The following is an 18,686-nucleotide window of genomic DNA, read 5'->3' as shown; positions in this document are numbered from 1 at the left end:
AATGAATAAAAAGCTTATACGGATCCCTCCCTCCCTCTCAATACCTTCTCTGCCTCTCCCCACCCTCCCTCCTCCTTCTAGCCTCTCTCTCACCTCTCTCCCTCCCCCATCTCTGATTCTGCCTTGCCCCATACATTTTTCTCTTCTGTCCTCCCTCTCTTCTCTCCTAACTTGCCACTCTTTCCTCTATCCTTCACCCTTTCCTCTCCTCCCCCTACTCCTCCCATCCAGCCCTGTCTTTCTCCTCTTCAGCTCTCCCCCGTCCTCTCCCCCTCCCTCCTCCTCCGCTCAGCCTCTTCAGAGAAGTCCTTCCCTAAACCCCAGAGAGAGGGGGAGGAGTCTGGATGGCGAGGACACGTTGGTAATCCATGCGCTGACCCAGGTCAATTCAATTATCCTGTTTTCTTTAGCTGCTACCACACGTGTGCCCATTTCACAGCCAACTCCCTTAATGCACCCATGATTAGCTTCCCCTCACTTTTAATGATCTACCTATCCACACACACACACACACACATACACCTCGTAACTATCGAAGCCAGCCTGTGTCAGAAACACACACACACACCTTGTACCTATTGACGTCTGCCGATGGCCGTAAAGGAGAGAAAGACTCAACTAATGGATGAATGTTCCCTCTGAAGGAATCTAAACACTACCATAGTTTTTCCAATGCCTATTCCAATGATCAGGAGGTTTCCGGGAAGAGGTTTGTTATCTAAGGCAATTCATCTGTACTGTCCAACATTTTTGATTTGCCTTTCGCTTTACCTTTCCAAATGATATAAGGTAATCATGTTACCAAATATGGATGAAATAGGTACAACCAAAGCATATAGCACAAGCTGCCCTCCCTTCCCCTGTACCTAGGCTGAAGCTCACCTACCTGGGATCCAGGATCACCATGCCAGCTCCATCACTCTCTCTCTAACCCAGCCCACCCTCCCATGTACCCAGGGTAAGTGTGTCCTACCTGGGATGTCTTGTCCATTGTAGCTCCATCCCGTCACGCCCAACATGGAGGGCAGCGGCGACCCCGGCCTGCTGTCTCTGTCCCCCTCGGCCTGCTGGGTAATGTGTCTGACCGTGTCTTTGTTCTTCCTGTTCTTCCTCCGCCCCGACCCCGAGGGCTGCCACGCCCCTTCACCTCCTCCCCCCTGCTCCCCCTGTGCCCCTGCACCCACCTTGGGCCCGTCCCGGGGATGAGAAATGGAGGAGGGTGAGACTTGTTCCTCTTTGACAGTGACGGGACGGTAGTTGTGTGGCCAGGCGGGCTGGGAGTCGTGACCACCGTCCTCCTGGCTCTCGTGGCTCTTGGGTGGCTCCTGGTCCTCTTTACCGTATGTACTGCCACTACCCTCGTGGCAGCTGGCGATGGCTGAGTCACCAGAGGAGTTGGCTGGGCTTGTACGCCTCCCCAGCCAGGGCGAGGAGCTTCGTCCTGATATGATAGACACTAAGGCTTCTGACGCCACCCCTCCTAACCCTCCTCCTCCCCCTATACCTCCCCCACCTCCTCCACCTCCCCCTACACCAGCGGCCGCGGCAGCCCCCATCTCAAAGTCGGCCAGTTCGTCGGCCAGTTCAGAGCGGATACTGATGTCCAGTGCGGCCTTGATGAAGCCATGACAGGCCTGGACGATGTCGGTCATTTGCAGGTAGCTGGCGGCTGACATCACCTCAATTACATTTTTACTGGTCAGCGCCAGGTGGGCCGAGTACATGAAGTCCAGGATGGCCTTGAAGCCCGTCGCTGTGACGATGTCCAGGTGAGTGACGGTTGTCTGGTGATGTGTCTCCGCCCCTTTCTTCACCTGAATGATGAATAATAATAAGGTTGATGACCTGTCATTATTGTATAGGCCTTTACATTTGAGTCATTTAGCAGACGCTCTTATCCAGAGCGACTTACAATTAGTGCATTAATCGTAAGATACAGTAGCTAGGTGAGACAGCAACATATCACAGTCGTAGTAAATACATTTTCCCTCAATAAAGTAGTTAACTGCTAGTAAGAAAAGACAAGTGGAGTTTTTTGGGGGGAGGGGCTTGGGGCGCCATGGGATTTATTTAAGATACTCTTTGAAGAGGTAGGGTTGCAGACGTTTTCGGAAGATGGGCAGGGACTCCACTGTCCTGACGTTAGAGGGAAGCTTGTTCCACTGTTGGGGTGCCTTCTCACAAACTCAATATGCTTAACATAGTATGAGGGTAATCAGTCCTTCAATCAACCAATCAATCAATTAACCCCATATAGAGAAGGAAAAGGGGACAGCAGCACTTAACTGTGATCTGGGATTAAGGCCAACTTCCAGTCCTCCACCACCAATGTACATAAACCTCTCCCCAGATCTGTGTAGTCCCCTCTCCCACACCCACCTGGCAGTAAAGGGTCTTGAAGTAGCGCGAGGAGCCCAGGAGGATGTTCTTGTGGGCCTTGAAGATCTTCCCGTCCACGATGACACAGGCGTCACACAGGATGCCATGCTGCCGCTGCTCATTGAGCTCCCGCAGGAGCTGCCGGTAGTGGGACGCGATCTCCATGTCCTCCTTCCTGTTGCTGTTCATTTGGTTAGCTGACCTGTAAGCCTTCCCTGGATACAGTCTGAGGGAAAGCGAGAGGGAGGGAAGGAGAGAGAGGGTTACAGTTTCATTGGGTTAGCTGACCGGGAGGGAGGGAGACTGGGACGGTGGTAGGTAGGTTATAATAAACCAGTCCACCATCCAATACAGTTTCCCAGCATGTTACAGTAAAACATTGACAGAGTTTGGGAGTATGAGAGGAGCTATGCAATTCCTAATTCCTAATTACCACAAAGCATAAAAAATGCTCCACATTGCCTCAAAATCCCTGATTCAAAGCAATGCAAAATACCCCAACATGGCCCAATCAGCTACTGACAAACCAAGCACTGTGAACTAATCCTGTATCTTGGACCATAATAAATATATCACAATAATGCTCCTGATGACCAAACAACAACATCAATAGAAAAACTATTTCAACTGTTGTGGTTTGTTGTAAAAAAAATAAAAAATAAAAGCCCTGCAAAACATTTCCAAAAATGACTCTGTGTGTGTACAGCCTGGATAACTGTGGCTCACTCTGGAGACCAGAGGCTGTGTGTGTGTGTGTGTGTGTGTGTGTGTGTGTGTGTGTGTGTGTGTGTGTGTGTGTGTGTGTGTGTGTGTGTGTGTGTGTGTGTGTGTGTGTGTGAGCACACCAGTCCTCGTTTCTCTCTCTCTATGGGGAGATCAGGCTAGACTAGCTCCTCCATTGGATTCTTTCCACCCCATCACCCCACTAACTGACCTACAGTGATTACACCCAATTCTTCAACAAAACAGAGCCAAAGCTGAACTGCTTTACACTGTATGTGCTGTATAGCATTTCATTCAGTTAATGCCCTCTCTTACTAGGATATACATCTTTATTTGTATGGATGGCCTTTCTACTGGGGTGGTAATCAATAGGTAAGGATTTGACGAGAACTCAATAGAGCCCTCTGTTCCCTTTGACTGTTCACAGGTTAAAGACAGGCGGAAAACACACAGGAGAGAGGGAAAGGAGGAGAGAGAGAGAGAGAGAGGGGGAAAGGAGGAGAGAGAGGAGAGAGAGGAGATAGGGAAAGGAGGAGAGAGAGGAGAGAGGGAGAGAGGGAAAGGAGGAGAGAGAGGAGAGAGGGAGAGAGGGAAAGGAGGAGAGAGAGGAGGGAGAGGAGAGAGGGAAAGGAGGAGAGAGAGGAGAGAGGGTGAGAGGGAAAGGAGGAGAGAGAGGAGAGAGGGAGAGAGGGAAATGAGGAGAGAGAGGAGAGAGGGAGAGAGGGAAAGGAGGAGAGAGAGGAGAGAGGGTGAGAGGGAAAGGAGGAGAGAGAGGAGGGAGGGAGAGAGGGAAAGGAGGAGAGAGAGGAGAGAGGGAGAGAGGGAAAGGAGGAGAGAGAGGAGAGAGGGCGAGAGGGAAAGGAGGAGCGAGAGGAGAGAGGGAGAGAGGGAAAGGAGGAGAGAGAGGAGAGAGAGGAGAGAGGGAGAGAGGGAAAGGAGGAGAGAGAGGAGAGAGGGAGAGAGGGAAAGGAGGAGAGAGAGGAGAGAGGGAAAGGAGGAGAGAGAGGAGAGAGGGAGAGAGGGAAAGGAGGAGAGAGAGGAGAGAGGGAGAGAGGGAAAGGAGGAGAGAGAGGAGAGAGGGTGAGAGGGAAAGGAGGAGAGAGAGGAGAGAGGATCAAAGAGAAGAAAGGTAGATTGCCATGCCGATGCACTTACAGACAGTGTGAATTGGAGAATGAATAGTGACACAAACACTCACAAACACACACATACACAGCCATATAAACTGCACTCGCAGACACACATGCCAACACAACACACAGGTCAACACACAGGCCAATACACACACACACACACTTAGCATCCGCCGCTCCAGTTCTCGTCTTGGTGAGGGCTACATCGGCGGGCGCGGAGTGTTACCAAATTTGTTTTGGGAATGCCGTGGCTGTCACCCCTCATTGGCAGTTCAGGGAGACGACAGCCGTGGTTGGCCGAGGTGACAGCAGCGTTTGCTTGGGGGCTGGCACACTTCAGGTCATGTTTGAGAAAGCAGTGCTCAACCTGATGGCTTGTAAGATCACATCAATCCTGTGTGTCTCTCACATGCACTCAGACAAACATACCTCTAATCAATGAACACAGCAGGAATTGAGTGACAAGGCTGTCTGTGTGTGTGTGTGTGTGTGTGTGTGTGTGTGTGTGTGTGTGTGTGTGTGTGTGTGTGTGTGTGTGTGTGTGTGTGTGTGTGTGTGTGTGTGTGTGTGTGTGTGTGTGTGTGTGTGTGTGTGTGTGTGTGTGTGCGTGCATGGGTGTTGGGGGGGATAGGGGGTGGGCTTGTTGACGGCGACAAGCAATGATGCAGATTTATCTAGGTAAACCGTCTAAAAAGGTTCTGGATGTCTTCCAACTGCCTACTTCCTCACACACAGAACTGGCTGTTGCCTCGTAAGCAGGGTTTTTGTAGTTCTTTAAGGCATGTCAAAAAAGCTGAAAAGTTATTTACTTCAACATAAAATCACATTGTCCCTCCATCCCTCTAAAGACATTCAAAGATTTTCTCCAAGGCTTGTCACAAAGAAAAGCTGAGGAGAAACTAGCTTCAATGTAAAACCACATTGTCCCTCAGTCCCTCTAAAGGCATGTTTTGACGTAGGCTAGTTTATTCTCCTTTCATACACTAGTCAAAAATCTATGCGGCGGCATCTAACCTTGAGAAACAGCCCTTTCTCTTCTGGGGCTGATGGAGGTGTTGAAAGCCCTCACCTCTCACCTCCCAACACAAACCCCACAGCTTTTAAGGACACAATTATTTCCTTCCTCCTCTCATCCTGTCCTCCACTCCTCCTCTCTTCCTTTCACACTGGCGTATCACACATCCCCACAGGTCAGCCCCCCTCCACAGATAGCATATGAACAGGTCATAAAAATGACCTGAAATTAGCTTTAAAAATGCAAAATTTCTCAGCCTCATTGCAAAATGTGTAGAATAACATGAGATTAGCTATAAAACTGCAATTTGTTCTCTCTGCCCCTGTGTCTACAGCGACAGACATGTTAAATTTAGAGCCCGACCGATATATCGGTTCAACTTGCTGAGAGAGAGGGAGAGAGAAGGAGATCGAGAGAGGGAAAGAGGGGAACACTAATCAGATTTACCGCTTCAGTAGAACCAGTGAGAGATGGAGAGAGAGTTTGGCAGAGAGAGAGAGAGAGGGAGAGAGAGGGAAAAAATAACTTTAATGGAGTGAGCTGCCTTCCGAACTCTGAACTCTGTGGATCATTTGTCTAATTGGCTGCTTTCATTTCCCCATCCCCCTCCTCTTGGATGTGGACCCTACGCTCCGAAGGGGAACATCCCCCACTCATCCAGTCATCCCCTCCTCCCTTCACTCCCCTCCCTTCACCCTCTCCATATGCCCTCTATTCTGCCTCCCTTCAACTCTCCCTGAGCCCCCGAGGTTCACCTCTTACAACCCCTTATCCCCCCCTAACCCCTCCCAACCCCTCAGAGTCTCATAAAGTAGTGGTAATTAATGTGAAGCATTAGGAGAATATGGAGAGTAGTACAGTCCATTGCAAAGGGGGAAAACAGTCTAGAGAGAGTGACAGAGAAGGGCGAGAGGGAAAGCGAGAGAGAGAGAGAGAGAGAGAGAGAGAGAGACAGAGAGAGAGACAGAGAGAGAGAGAGAGAGAGAGGAGAGAGAGAGACAGAGAGACAGAGAGACAGAGAGAGAGAGAGAGAGAGAGAGAGAGAGAGAGAGAGAGAGAGAGAGAGAGAGAGAGAGAGAGAGAGAGAGAGAGAGAGAAAGACACTCAGGGGCTCTCTTTAAAGCATGCCACAAGAGCTTTAAGTCCCTGTCACCCTCACAGAGCCCAATCAGAAGTGACTACCATCCTCAAGCCACACACCTACACTCACACCCCCTACCCCTTCCCTGCAACACACACCCTGCACACAGACACACACTCCAACTACTAATCATAACACACATATACACACACCCCAACTATCCTTGATCACGTCACAACCAAGGTACTTTAGATCCAAACCAGACAACTAAGGAGAAGAGACAGAGAGACAGGTGATGGAGAGAGGAACGAGCCCCATTCCCTGTCTCTCCCTTTCTCTTTTTTATTTTCTGTCGCTCTGGGCAAGGAGGACCTGAGAGGAAGGGGATATGAGGGGAGGGGAGAGGAGAGGCAGAGTGAGAGAAAGAAAGAGGGCAAAGGAGAGAGAAGGAGGAGGTAGAGATGTAGAAAACAGACAGCGAAGTAGAGAAAGAGAAATGAAGAGACAGATGAAGAGAGTGATAAAGAGGTGGAAAGAGACAGAGCGAGAGAGAGAGAGAGAGAGAGAGAGAGAGAGAGAGAGAGAGAGAGAGAGAGAGAGAGAGAGAGGCAGAGAGAGAGAGAGAGAGAGACCCTAAGTCCTGCCTGCGTCAGTTTGACTCGCAGGCATCCAATATTTTTTAAACAGCTTTCATTCCACTCAACTGGGCATCAAGGCCATTATCCTGGGGTTAATCCCCAATCCTACAGAGCTGCTCTGGCTTTGCTCTGCTCTGGCTCCGCTCCGGGACAAGATGGGGTGGCAGCCCATCAACTAAACAGGCACAGACAAAAAACAACACATGCACACAGGGGCAGAGAGGCAAAGAAACAACAAAACAAAGCCGTAAACAGTGAATACATGTTCTCTCTTGAGTTGAGCGTTAGTACCGTACGTCAGGCAACTTGTACATGGCTGCACTCCCACTCTATGACTATGTCTACATCCCTCTGTCTTACTGTCCCTCACCCTGTCCTCTGTCTCTGTCCTTGTCCTGTGTCACTGTACCTGTCCCCGTTCCTATCTTAAACCCCATCCATATGTTTGATCCAAAGTTCTGGCTCGGGTCCAGGTAGCCAGGTGCGAGAGGACAGTCTCACCACGAAGTGACGAAAGCAGACGAAAGCGGATCAAGCAGGCTTATCCAGGGTGTCTTAAAGTCGCCTCCACCTCTCCCCCAATCCCTCTTTCCACCTTTCTTCTAAGCCTCGGCCATCCCCCGCCTCCAAGGTGAATCCATTCACCACTTGGATCAGATGGGATAGCCGAGGGAGACAGAACTAAGGTGTGAGGAGGATAGGTGACGGTGTGTGTGTTTGTGTAGAGACATCCATGTGCGTCTCTGAGTCTGTGCGTGTCCGTGTGTTTGTGTCTGTGCATATGTGTGCACGTATGACATACAGTGCCTTCGGAAAGTATTCAGACCCTTAGACTTTTTCCACATTTTGTTACAATTACAGCCATATTCTAAAATTGATTTTATTGTTTATTAAACTCAGCAATCTATACACAATACCCCATAGTGACAAAGCAAAAACAGGTTTTTAGAATTACATAAAATTAAAAATGACATAAGTAGTCAGACCCTTTGCTCTGAGACTCGAAATTGAGCTCAGGTGCATCCTGTTCCCATTGATCATCCTTGAGATGTTTCTACAACTTGATTGGAGTCCACTTTTACTAAATTCAATTGATTGGACATGATTTGGAAAAGCACACACCAGTCAATATAAGGTCCCACAGTTGACAGTGCATGTCAGAGTAAAAACCAAGCCATGAGGTCGAAGGAATTGTCCGTAGAGCTCAGAGACATGATTGTGTCGAGGCACAGATCTGGAAAAGGGTACCAAAATATTTCTGCAGTCCCCAGGAACACAGTGGCCTCCATCATTCTTAAATGGAAGAAGTTTGGAAGCACCAAGACTCTTCCTAGAGCTGGCCGGCCAAACTGAGCAATCGGAGGAGAAGGGCCTTGGTCAGGGAGGTGACCAAGAGCCCGATGGTCACTCTGACAGAGCTCTAGAGCTCCTCTGTGCAGATGGGAGAACCTACCATAAGGACAACCATCTCTGCAACACTCCACCAATCAGGCCTTTATGGTGGAGTGGCCAGACGGAAGTCACTCCTCAGTAAAAGGCACATGACAGCCCGCTTGGAATTTGACAAAAGGCTATCAGACCATGAGAAACAAGATTCTCTGGTCTGATGAAACCAAGATTGAACTCTTTGTCCTGAATGCCAAGCGTCACGTCTGGAGCAAACCTGGCACCATCCCTATGGTGAAGCATGGTGGTGGCAGCATCATGCTGTGGGGATGTTTTTCAGCGGCAAGGACTGGGAGACTAGTCAGCATCGAGGCAAAGATGAACAGAGAAAAGTACAGAGAGATCCTTGATGAAAACCTGCTCCAGAGCACTCAGGACCTCAGACTGGGGTGAAGGTTCACCTTCCAACAGGACAACGACCATAAGCACACAGCAAAGACAACGCAGTGGCTTTGGGACAAGTCTCTGAATGTCCTTGAGTGGCCCAGCCAGAGCCCGGACTTGAACCCGATCGAACATCTTTGGAGAGACCTGAAAATAGCTGTGCAGCAACGCTCCCCATCCAACCTGACAGAGCTTGAGAGAATCTACAGAGATGAATGGGAGAAACTCCCCAAAACAGGTGTGCCAAGCTTGTAGCGTCATACCGAAGAAGACTTGAGGCTGTAATCACTGCCAAAGGTGCTTCAACAAAGTACTGAGTAAAGGGTCTAAATTCTTATGTAAATGTGATATTTCAGTTGTTTATTTTTAATACATTTGCAAACAATTCTAAAAACTAGTTTTTGCTTTGTCATTATGGGTTATTGTGTGCAGATTGATGAGGGAAAAAAACAATTTAATCCATTTTAGAATAAGGCTGTAACATAACAAAAATGTGGGAAAAGTCAAGGGGTCTGAATACTTTCCGAATGCACTGTTCGTCATTCACTACATGACCAAAAGTATGTGGACACCTGCTCGTCATACATCTCATTCCAAATTCATGGGCATTAATATGGAGTTGGTCCCCCCTTTGCTGCTATAACAGTCTCCACTCTTCTGGGAAGGCTTTCCACTAGAAATTGGTACTTGCTTCCATTCAGCCACAAGAGCATTAGTGAGGTCGGGTGATTAGGCCTGGCTTGCAGTCGGTGTTCCAATTCATCCAAAAGGTGTTAGATGGGGTTGAGGTCAAGGCTCTGTGCAGGCCAGTCAAGTTCTTCCACACCGATCTCAACAAACCATTTCTGTATATACCTCGCTTTGTGCACGGAGGCACTGTCATGCTGAAACAGGAAAGGGCCTTCCCCAAACTGTTGCCACAAAGTTGGAAGTACAGAATCGTCTAGAATGTCATTGTATGCTGTAGCTTTAAGATGTCCCTTCACTGGAACTAAGAGGCTTAGTCCAAACCATGAAAAACAGCCTCAGACCATTATTCCTCCTACACCAAACTTTACAGTTGGCACTATGCATTGGGGCAAGTAGCGTTCTCCTGGCATCCGCCAAACCCAGATTTGTCCGTCGGTCTGCCAGATGTTGAAGCGTGATCCATCACTCCAGAAAATGCGTTTCCACTGCTCCAGAGTCCAATGGCAGCGAGCTTTAAACCACTCTAGCCGACGCTTGGCTTTGCGCATGGTGATCTTAGGCTTGTGTGCGGCTGCTCGGCGATGAAAACCCATTTCATGAACCTCCCGACGAACAGTTATTGTGCTGACGTTGCTTCCAGAAGCAGTTTGGAACTCGGTAGTGAGTGTTGCAACCGAGGACAGACGAGTTTTACGCGTTACGTGGTTCAGCACTCGGTGGTCCCGTTCTGTGATATTGTGTGGCCTACCACTTCGCAGGTGAGCCATTGTTGCTCCTAGACGTTTACACTTCACAATAACAGCACTTACAGTTGACCAGGGCAGCTCTAGCAGGGCAGAAATTTGATGAACTGACTTGTTGGAAAGATGGCATCCTATGACGGTGCCACATTGAAAGTCACTGAGTTCTTCAGTTAGGCCATTCTACTGCCAATGTTTGTCTATGGAGATAGCATGGCTGTGTGCTAAATGTTATACACGTGTCAGCAACGGGAGTGGCTGAAATAGCCAAATCCACTAATTTGAAGGGCTGTCCACATACTTTTGTAAATATAGTGTATGTACCTGTACCTGTATTTGTAGCTGTCCAAGTGTAGAGCAGACACTGTGAACCTTGCATGAACCTTGTACCCTTAGCTGACAGGTGTTTGTCAGTGCCAGGAACACAGCTTGCCTCACCTCTACCACTTCCATCAGCCTTACCCAGTACCCTGCCTGCATCCTGAACACCACAGGGATTTCATTATAGCTAACCCAAATACTCAGGGTGACAGCTAGCCTAAATACTCATGGTGAACTCACGTTGGTAGTAGCTAAGCTCTATGACCTGACCAGGGGCCTGCTTGGGAATTTGGTTCAGGGTGCTACAGTGCCATTAACAGCATCTGTACATTGTTAGCTAAAGGCTAAGTTAGTGTGGAACTGGAATGTCATGTGATATGTATAGGACTTTCACTGTGATCCACCCATACCTGTATTCTAATTGGCTCCTGTATTAGAGCAAGGGCTTCTGGGTAGAAGATCAGTCTGCGCTGCCATGATGTAGTGTATGGGGGTGTCGCCATTCCCTCTCCCCTTATTATTTATTTTATATCCCCTTTTGAATTATGCAGAGTCTTATCATTAAAGTTTGCAGTTTAATGCGCATTGTGTCAGCTTCTTCTACTGCAAGACCTACAACCCACAGCCTTACATTAGCTTAGCAATAGCTGATGGATAAAACTACTGAATGGTTACAGACATATTGAATACTGTAGCAATACAGACTCAGCTTCCGTATTACCAATGACCAGGGAACAAACCTTATTTTAGAACTATATTTTAGGCATTAGTGTTCACTCAGGCTGAAGCTGCTATGGTGCTAATGCTACATAGGTGGCTGTACTGGGAATTAACCTGTGAATGAAATATTTCAGTTAATGACTGCATGGTCTGTTTGATCACAGTGTGTGAACCTTATACACTATGCCTCCTGGATTTCTCTGTGACCCCCCTATAATAGTACCTGTACTAAGTCTAGTCAGTGACCCCTTATTAAATAAGGGTTTCTATCTTCCTGTACTTCCCTCTCTTTCCCTCTCTCCCTCTCCCATTTTTCCTCTCTCTCCAGTGTTTCTGGGCTATTCTGTCTCTCCAGGCCCCTCAGCCAGGCTTGGCTCCCCTGGTATCTCCCTCACTGACGACCCGGGGCTTAGCCTAAATTGTCAGACTATTAAAAGCTGTGAAATGCATATAATGAAACATCTCATTACCTCTGTCGGAGAATCAGATGGAGGGATGAGGTGAAGGAGGGGAAGGAGAACAGATAAATGGATGGAGGGAGGAAGGAAGGGATGAAGACCGAGGAATAAAGGGAGGGAGAGGGCGGAAAATGAGGAAGGGATGGAGGGAGGGAGGGAGGGAGACAGGGGAGTGAAGGGTGGGGAGGTGAGGATAATGGAACAGATAACTAAACAGTGAGTCTATTGTTGGAGAAGAGTTGGCGTTAGGGAGAGTAAAGGCGGGATTGGCCACTTGAACAAACAGAGGCGGGGCCCTGAGGAGCTCGGGTGGGATGACTTGTATCCATGAGCGGTCAATCAGATGTCAAAAGGCCAGTCTCAGGGATTACCTCATCAATTCGATGTGGTTTTAGAGTGCTAAGGTCACATAGAAATGTACTCAAAAGTTTATCAACTCTACAATTTTTGCATAATATTAACCTACATTTCAGTACAATTAAATAAGATACCAAATGTACATAAAATACCCGCTTTCTTGAACAAAACAAAACAAAAATACATTTACAAATTCCCCCTTCAAATCCTGGCTGAAACTGGTCCTCCGTGGGCCTTTCCAAGAGAGAGAGAGAGAGGTTGGTTAGCATCACTGTCACGGAATCCCGTTTATACCTGGTTCTAACATGTGTCCTTTGTCCTGATCTTGTCCACATTCTGATTGTGCCCAAATGTTTTTGACAGGTGTAGACGATTAAAAGACAGGTTGTGATCTGACTGTGATCAGAGGTAGTCAGGCATGTATTGTGTCTGGATATCTATCAAGTGTAGACGAATCTGGACAGTGAAACCCTTTCAATTATCATTATCCCACCTTCTAAAATCATTGACAGGTGGCACCATTGACTTACGGTATGACATCAATATGTGTCTTAAAATAAATATTGTTTCAAAAGAATATCTGTAAAACAATTTGCATACAGGGAGGTACCAGGAAATCTGCTCAGAATCGGACACACTGGACGGATAAGAGACATGTTTTAATACCATATGTAGATCAGAATGTGGACAAGATCAGAACAAAGGATGCATGTTAGCACCAGGTATAAGCTAGGCTAAAGATGTGTTGTATTAACAATAGCCTCCAGTCAAAAATGAATAGTCCCATAGTGTGTATGTTCGTGAGGCTGATTGTGTGTGTGAGTCACTGTGGCCAGTCACTCTTTGGCGCCGAGGCGAGTGTGTGTGAGAGAGAGAGAGAGAGATAGAGATAGAGATAGAGATAGAGATAGAGATAGAGATAGAGATAGAGATAGAGATAGAGATAGAGATAGAGATAGAGATAGAGAGAGAGAGAGAGAGAGAGAGAGAGAGAGAGAGAGAGAGAGAGAGAGAGAGAGAGAGAGAGAGAGAGAGAGAGAGAGAGAGAGAGAGAGAGAGAGAGAGAGAGAGAGGTTGGTTAGCATGACTGTCACTCGGCCCCATAGCAAACAGAGGCATCTTTCTCAAATCCACAGTGGGCTGGGGCTAACAATGAGCTCACGCAACAAGTACAACAGACACACCCTCCTTCCCCCCTCCGCAAATATGAATAGTGACTACCCACCCACTCTGCCCTCCCAACTAATCCAATTTACAAACACACACACACAAGCACCAAAAAGTCATACTGTTACCACACAACAGACAAACTTACTATATATAACATGACAACTTGATATAAAACTTCACAAATGGCCAAAAATAACAGCAGATGACTGCTGTCCATTTCAGATAAATGAGGGTGGATCGTTAAGGATCAAATATATTATATATTAAGATCAATAAGTGTCTGAGACAAAGTCCAAAGATAGTGTTCTAATGAAGATCAATGGTTGTGACAGTCCTGGTTTATTAACCTGATCAAACAGCAGACACAACACTGATCTAAGTCGCCAATATTTTCTGCACCTCTGCCCTTTAAGAGAAGATAAAGGGAGATGAATGGAGAAAAGAGGAGCAGCTAAATATAGTCTCACACACTTTGGAATCAAAAGAGAGATAGAAAGAGGGAGAAAGGGAGAGAGGGGGAGAGAGGGGGAGAGAGAATGACAATGAGAGAGACGGAAAGAAGTAGTGAGAAGAGAAGGAGGGAGTACAAGTGAGAGAGCTTAATTGCTCTGAGACTTTACACCAGTGTTACCACGGCGATCGATTGCCATCTTCAATTGGTTTCTTATTCAGAAGAATCTCAGTGCAAAGCTAGAGTTGACTGCTTGACTAGAACACACTGAGACTCCAGAGTTTCTCTATGGAACTCTATGGCTTGAAGAATAGAATACTGAGTATAATTCATACATATGATGGTAGCAAACAGCGTTTGGAACCAATGTTGTTGTCCTTTCTGTACAGAGTGATGGAATGAACAGCGGAGCCAAACTTAGAAAAAAAGGTGCTATCTAGAACCAAAAAGTGTCTAACAGACAACCACCTCTCTTTATGTTTGGTCCTATATTTATATATATATATATTATTTTTTTATCCCAGTTAAATAATAATTTTAAAAAATATCTACAATATTGTGTGTTATTGTAACCTAAAAAGAGAATAGTGCAAGAAAGTTTTGCTCTTTTTTTAATACATTTGAAGTCGAATAATATTAGAATATATTTATGTTTTTGTTTCAGATGACACAGAGGGTTTTGTGGCCAGGGGCCAGCATGTCCAATGTGATTGATGAACTTAGAGTGTCTAACAGACAACCACCTCACCTGTCTCTCCTCTCCTGTCATCTCTCCATCTTTCCTCTCAGCGTGTGTTTACTGAACACGGTTTGACGTCTGATTGTCACCCACTGACTAACGTGAACGGGTGCCATAGCTAACAGCGTTTGGAACCAATGTTGTTGTCCTTTCCGTACAGAGTGATGGAATGAACAGCGGAGCCAAACTTAGAAAAAAAAGTGCTATCTAGAACCAAAAAGGGTTCTTCGGCTATCCCCATAGGAGAACCCTTTGAAGAACCGCTTTGGGTTCCAGGTAGAAGCCTTTTGGATTCCAGGTAGAACCCTTTTCACAGAGGCTTTTACATGGAACCCAAAAGAGATCTACCTGGAAACAAAAAGGGTTCCCCTATGAGGACAGCCACAGAACCCTTTTCTAATCCTTTTTTTGTAGGTTCAGGAGAAAGAGAGAGAGAGAAGGAGAGTAACAAAGAGAGAAAGAGAGAAAGAGTTGCGTTCCGAAGTGCCGTTCACTAAGACAAAAGACCTAGTGTGCAGCTCCTGTGATCACGAGCTGCCCGTCGCTAAGGACAACACCCACCGCGGAAACCTAATTTTAAAAAAAGTCACACATTCCCACATTGTGAAGCAGTGGCAGCAGGATCAGGTGTCTGTCCAACACACCAACACACCAACCAACCAACCAGCCAGCCAGCCCACACCCCCACCGATGACACACCAACACCACCATGCACAGGGGCAGAGGTTGAGGGGATTGAGGGATGGGAGAAGGGGTGAGAGAGAAAGAAAAGAACAGAACAACATAAGACGTGAATAAAGATAGACAGAACTATAACAAAAAGAGATAGAGAGAAAAATAGTGAACAGGATCAATGTAAGAGAATAGAACTGAGTGAATATCGCTAAATCACAGACTTCATTCATACAGCTCCAGCATGACAAAACCCTAGTAACAAACAATGACACTTCCGTCTGTGTGCTGCTGAGCAGAGTTCTGTAGAAGCCCAGGGGTCACCACTAGAAAGAGGATGTGGACATTACTCACTTCTGTTATAGGTGCGTGCCACCTGGATCTGTTCCCAAGTGAGAGATAAGGGGGGAAGAATGTAGTATAGATGAGGCATGTTTAGAAAAGATAATTAATATTATGAAAAAATATTTCTTTCAGATTTTTTCCATCTTGTCTAAAATGCCATGTCTCAAGGCAGGTGAGGGAGACTAATGTTTGGCTTGTTGACAGAAGGGTTGTATGACTGTATCCACGGTTTGGTTATTTGGCGATGATTGATTTGTACTGTATCCAATGGACTGGGCTGAGAGGGGATTATAGTGCTGGCTCTCTTTTAATGGCGGTAAAAAATAGAAAGGGAACGAGGGAAGGGTAAAAATGAAAAAGAGAGTAGGGGAAGCCACAGGAGGCACCTGGCCCACTTACAGTAATGGAGGTGGTGGAGGAGGAGAGGAGAGGGGAAGAGATAGGAGCAGGGATGGAGGAGTTGAGGAGGAGAGGAGAGGTAGATGGAGAGAGAAGAGGAGGAGGTGGAGAGGTGCAAAGGTCGCTTGGGTGGGTAGTCAGCTTGTCACTGAAAACCCAAATCACACAAAATATGAATAACTATCTAATACACCAATGTTGTTTCAATCTGCTTCCCACTGAGTAGCGTGTCCATCTAACTAATATTCCACTAATACCACCCCGCCGCGCTATCCATCTATCCATCGATGAATATTTCATATCCTGATGGCACTTTTAAATGCACCACTAATGATCAAATCCAAGTTGATCTGGCATAATTCAAATCAGGCCAATTAAAAAAGTGTATCTGTCTACTGTACATGTTAATGGCTGCTGAGTGGAATAATTGTATGTTGAGCAGCAGGTAGAGAATGTTAAACAGGCCTTGTTAACAGCACTTTAGCACTTTCCCCTGAACTCTCAGCTGCTGAAAACACCTCTCCATGGCCTCCTAATGCAGGACCCCATGAAACACAAACCCTTAGAAACATAACAAAAAGACAGTCATGTCTATTACTGATGGCACACTACTATACGCTAGCTTCATAAAGTACAGTACAAGGTTCAGGGGCTAGAGACTCAACTATTTAGGGTAGAAGATACTGAAAAGTATGATTTATGATAAAGGGAGAGGAATCATCTCACAGTTTGCTGATGTGTGTTCCAGCTAGATAAAATGATGTTTCACTCATAATAGCCTTCTTCAAGGTTTTTTGACAAAGAAGCAGAACGTAGGACTGTGCCGTATTAGAGGAATAATTCTGGCTGTATTCTTCTCTAGCCAGATACTGTGTGCCTGGTATTGTGGAATAGGAGGTGTAGGGGCCAAGGTTTGTGTGGTATTGCAAGAGGAGAGAGGAGAGGTGTTAGTTTTGTTAAGACTCTTTCCATCCTCCCTTTGTGTGTTTTTCTATGGATGAGTTTAGACTGAGACAGACAGCACCGACACAGACAGACTAAACTGTGCCGAAAAAAAAAAAAAAGACAGAATACGGATGGGTAGAACGCTTGTGGAGTAGACGTCTGTTTCATCATTGCCGTCTCTCCCTCTATCTCTCTTTCTCTCTCCTTCTCTCTCTGTTTGTCTCATTCTACCTCTCTCCCTTCCTACTCTCTCTCCCTGTCTCTCTTACATGAGCTTTGATATGGAAATACCTCTCCTCCCAGACCCTGATTGCTAACTGATGGTTTCTAGAGACGTATTTGCTCACAGGCCCTCAGTTTCTCATCATCAGGCTCATCTACTGCTCAAGAAAGGGTGAATTACAACACGCAACACATTGACACATTACAGTGCCTTTACCAACATAGAAAATAATTTCTATTCTATATGCTATATGCTATATCCAGATTTTCGTACTTTCATACCATTTCTGTACCATACCGGGGTATACGTTATTACCAGATGTGCACACAAGGGGCGCTGTCGTATTGAAAATCATACCGTCGGTATGTCTAAATACCACGGTATACGGTATACCGCCCAAGCCTAGTCTGTAACTGAATTTGTTACAAATAATTGGATAAAAAATATTCTAAACTAATTAATGAACAATATACTGTGTATATTATTTGAGAGCAGATGCCCAGCCTAAAGCACTTGGGGGGAATAGAGCAAGCTGATTGGATGATTTCTCTCTGTTGTCTCTCATTATCTTGTCTGCTAGCATCCCGCTCTTCATTTCTTGCAGCGAGATGGGATCCGGAACTAGAGGGTGTGTGTGTGTGTGTGTGAGTGTGTGTGTGTATGTGTGTGTGTGTGTCAGGGGTGCTTTGCATTTTAACAGTATTTACGTTTCTCCTGTGAACGAGGCTGGGAGAGTGAGGTTCACGAGAAGTAAAACCCCAGGCCGGGAGAGGAGAGGGCCTGAACCCACCTGACAAGTCACTATGCTGGGGTGATGAGCATGTCAAAATGGGCTAGGGACTACAGCTGTCATACACATACACCTGGCCCCCTCTCACAACCACACACAACCCTGGGGGAATTAGGAGCACCTGTATTTGGTGTAGACACAATGAGCTAAAGCAGAATGAACCTATTTGATGTGAACATGACGTATAAGGTCGCTAGGTTAGAAAGAGGCTAACAGCCATGACACCAATCAAACGTAAAAATGCTAATAGTAACAGAAAGACAGCGAGAGAGAGTTGTCAGAATCCCTCAGAGATGTGATGTGTAAAATGGGATGTGTACATGGCATGCTAGCTAGTGTAAACAACTCATTTTGGAGGGTGTTCCCATTAACGACTGTGCTCCGAGGGGGAGAGAGACAGAGAGACAGAGAGAGAGAGAGAGAGAGAGAGAGAGAGAGAGAGAGAGAGAGAGAGAGAGAGAGAGAGAGAGAGAGAGAGAGAGAGAGAGAGAGAGAGAGAAGAGATACAGAGAGAGAGACAGAGAGACAGAGAGACAGAGAGACAGAGAAAAAAGCAATAGATAGAGCAAGAGAAAAACAGAATGTGCTTCTTTTCAATGACTTGCTGTGGTAGTTTAACACAAAGCTACACAGAGAGTGGAATACGTAAGCACCTAGCCAACAGATACAGACACACACACACACAGTGTAGTGTAGATGAGGGGGCAGCATACAGTAGGTCCCCTGTGTTTTAGCAGCTAAAGCCTCCTAACCTGTTACCACACAGTTCAGCCCACAGCCCGGGAGTAAAGCCTTCAGCCATGAGAACAGAGCACTCCACCCACACACACACACACACACACAAACACACACCCATGCATACACACT

At 46.5% G+C, this 18,686-nt stretch overlaps 1 protein-coding gene across 1 annotated transcript in view; it reads right to left on the bottom strand.

Moving 5' to 3' along the window:
- Window positions 1-18,686, bottom strand: part of zbtb46 (zinc finger and BTB domain containing 46) — a 96,417-nt gene that overhangs the window by 72,552 nt on the left and 5,179 nt on the right. Inside the window, exons 2-3 of the mRNA XM_084184936.1 lie at window positions 2,380-2,605; window positions 974-1,814 (exon numbers count right to left, since the gene is read on the bottom strand). Coding sequence (XP_084041062.1) covers window positions 974-1,814; window positions 2,380-2,568 — 1,030 coding nt within the window. The 5' untranslated portion in view covers window positions 2,569-2,605. The remainder of the gene's footprint in view (window positions 1-973; window positions 1,815-2,379; window positions 2,606-18,686) is intronic.

The sequence above is a fragment of the Coregonus lavaretus genome (genome assembly GCF_964263955.1).
Source record: "Coregonus lavaretus genome assembly, chromosome: 20".
Classification (NCBI taxonomy): domain Eukaryota; kingdom Metazoa; phylum Chordata; class Actinopteri; order Salmoniformes; family Salmonidae; genus Coregonus; species Coregonus lavaretus.
The sequence above is the reverse complement of the archived record's forward strand: the minus strand, read 5'-3'. Positions and strand labels throughout refer to the sequence as shown.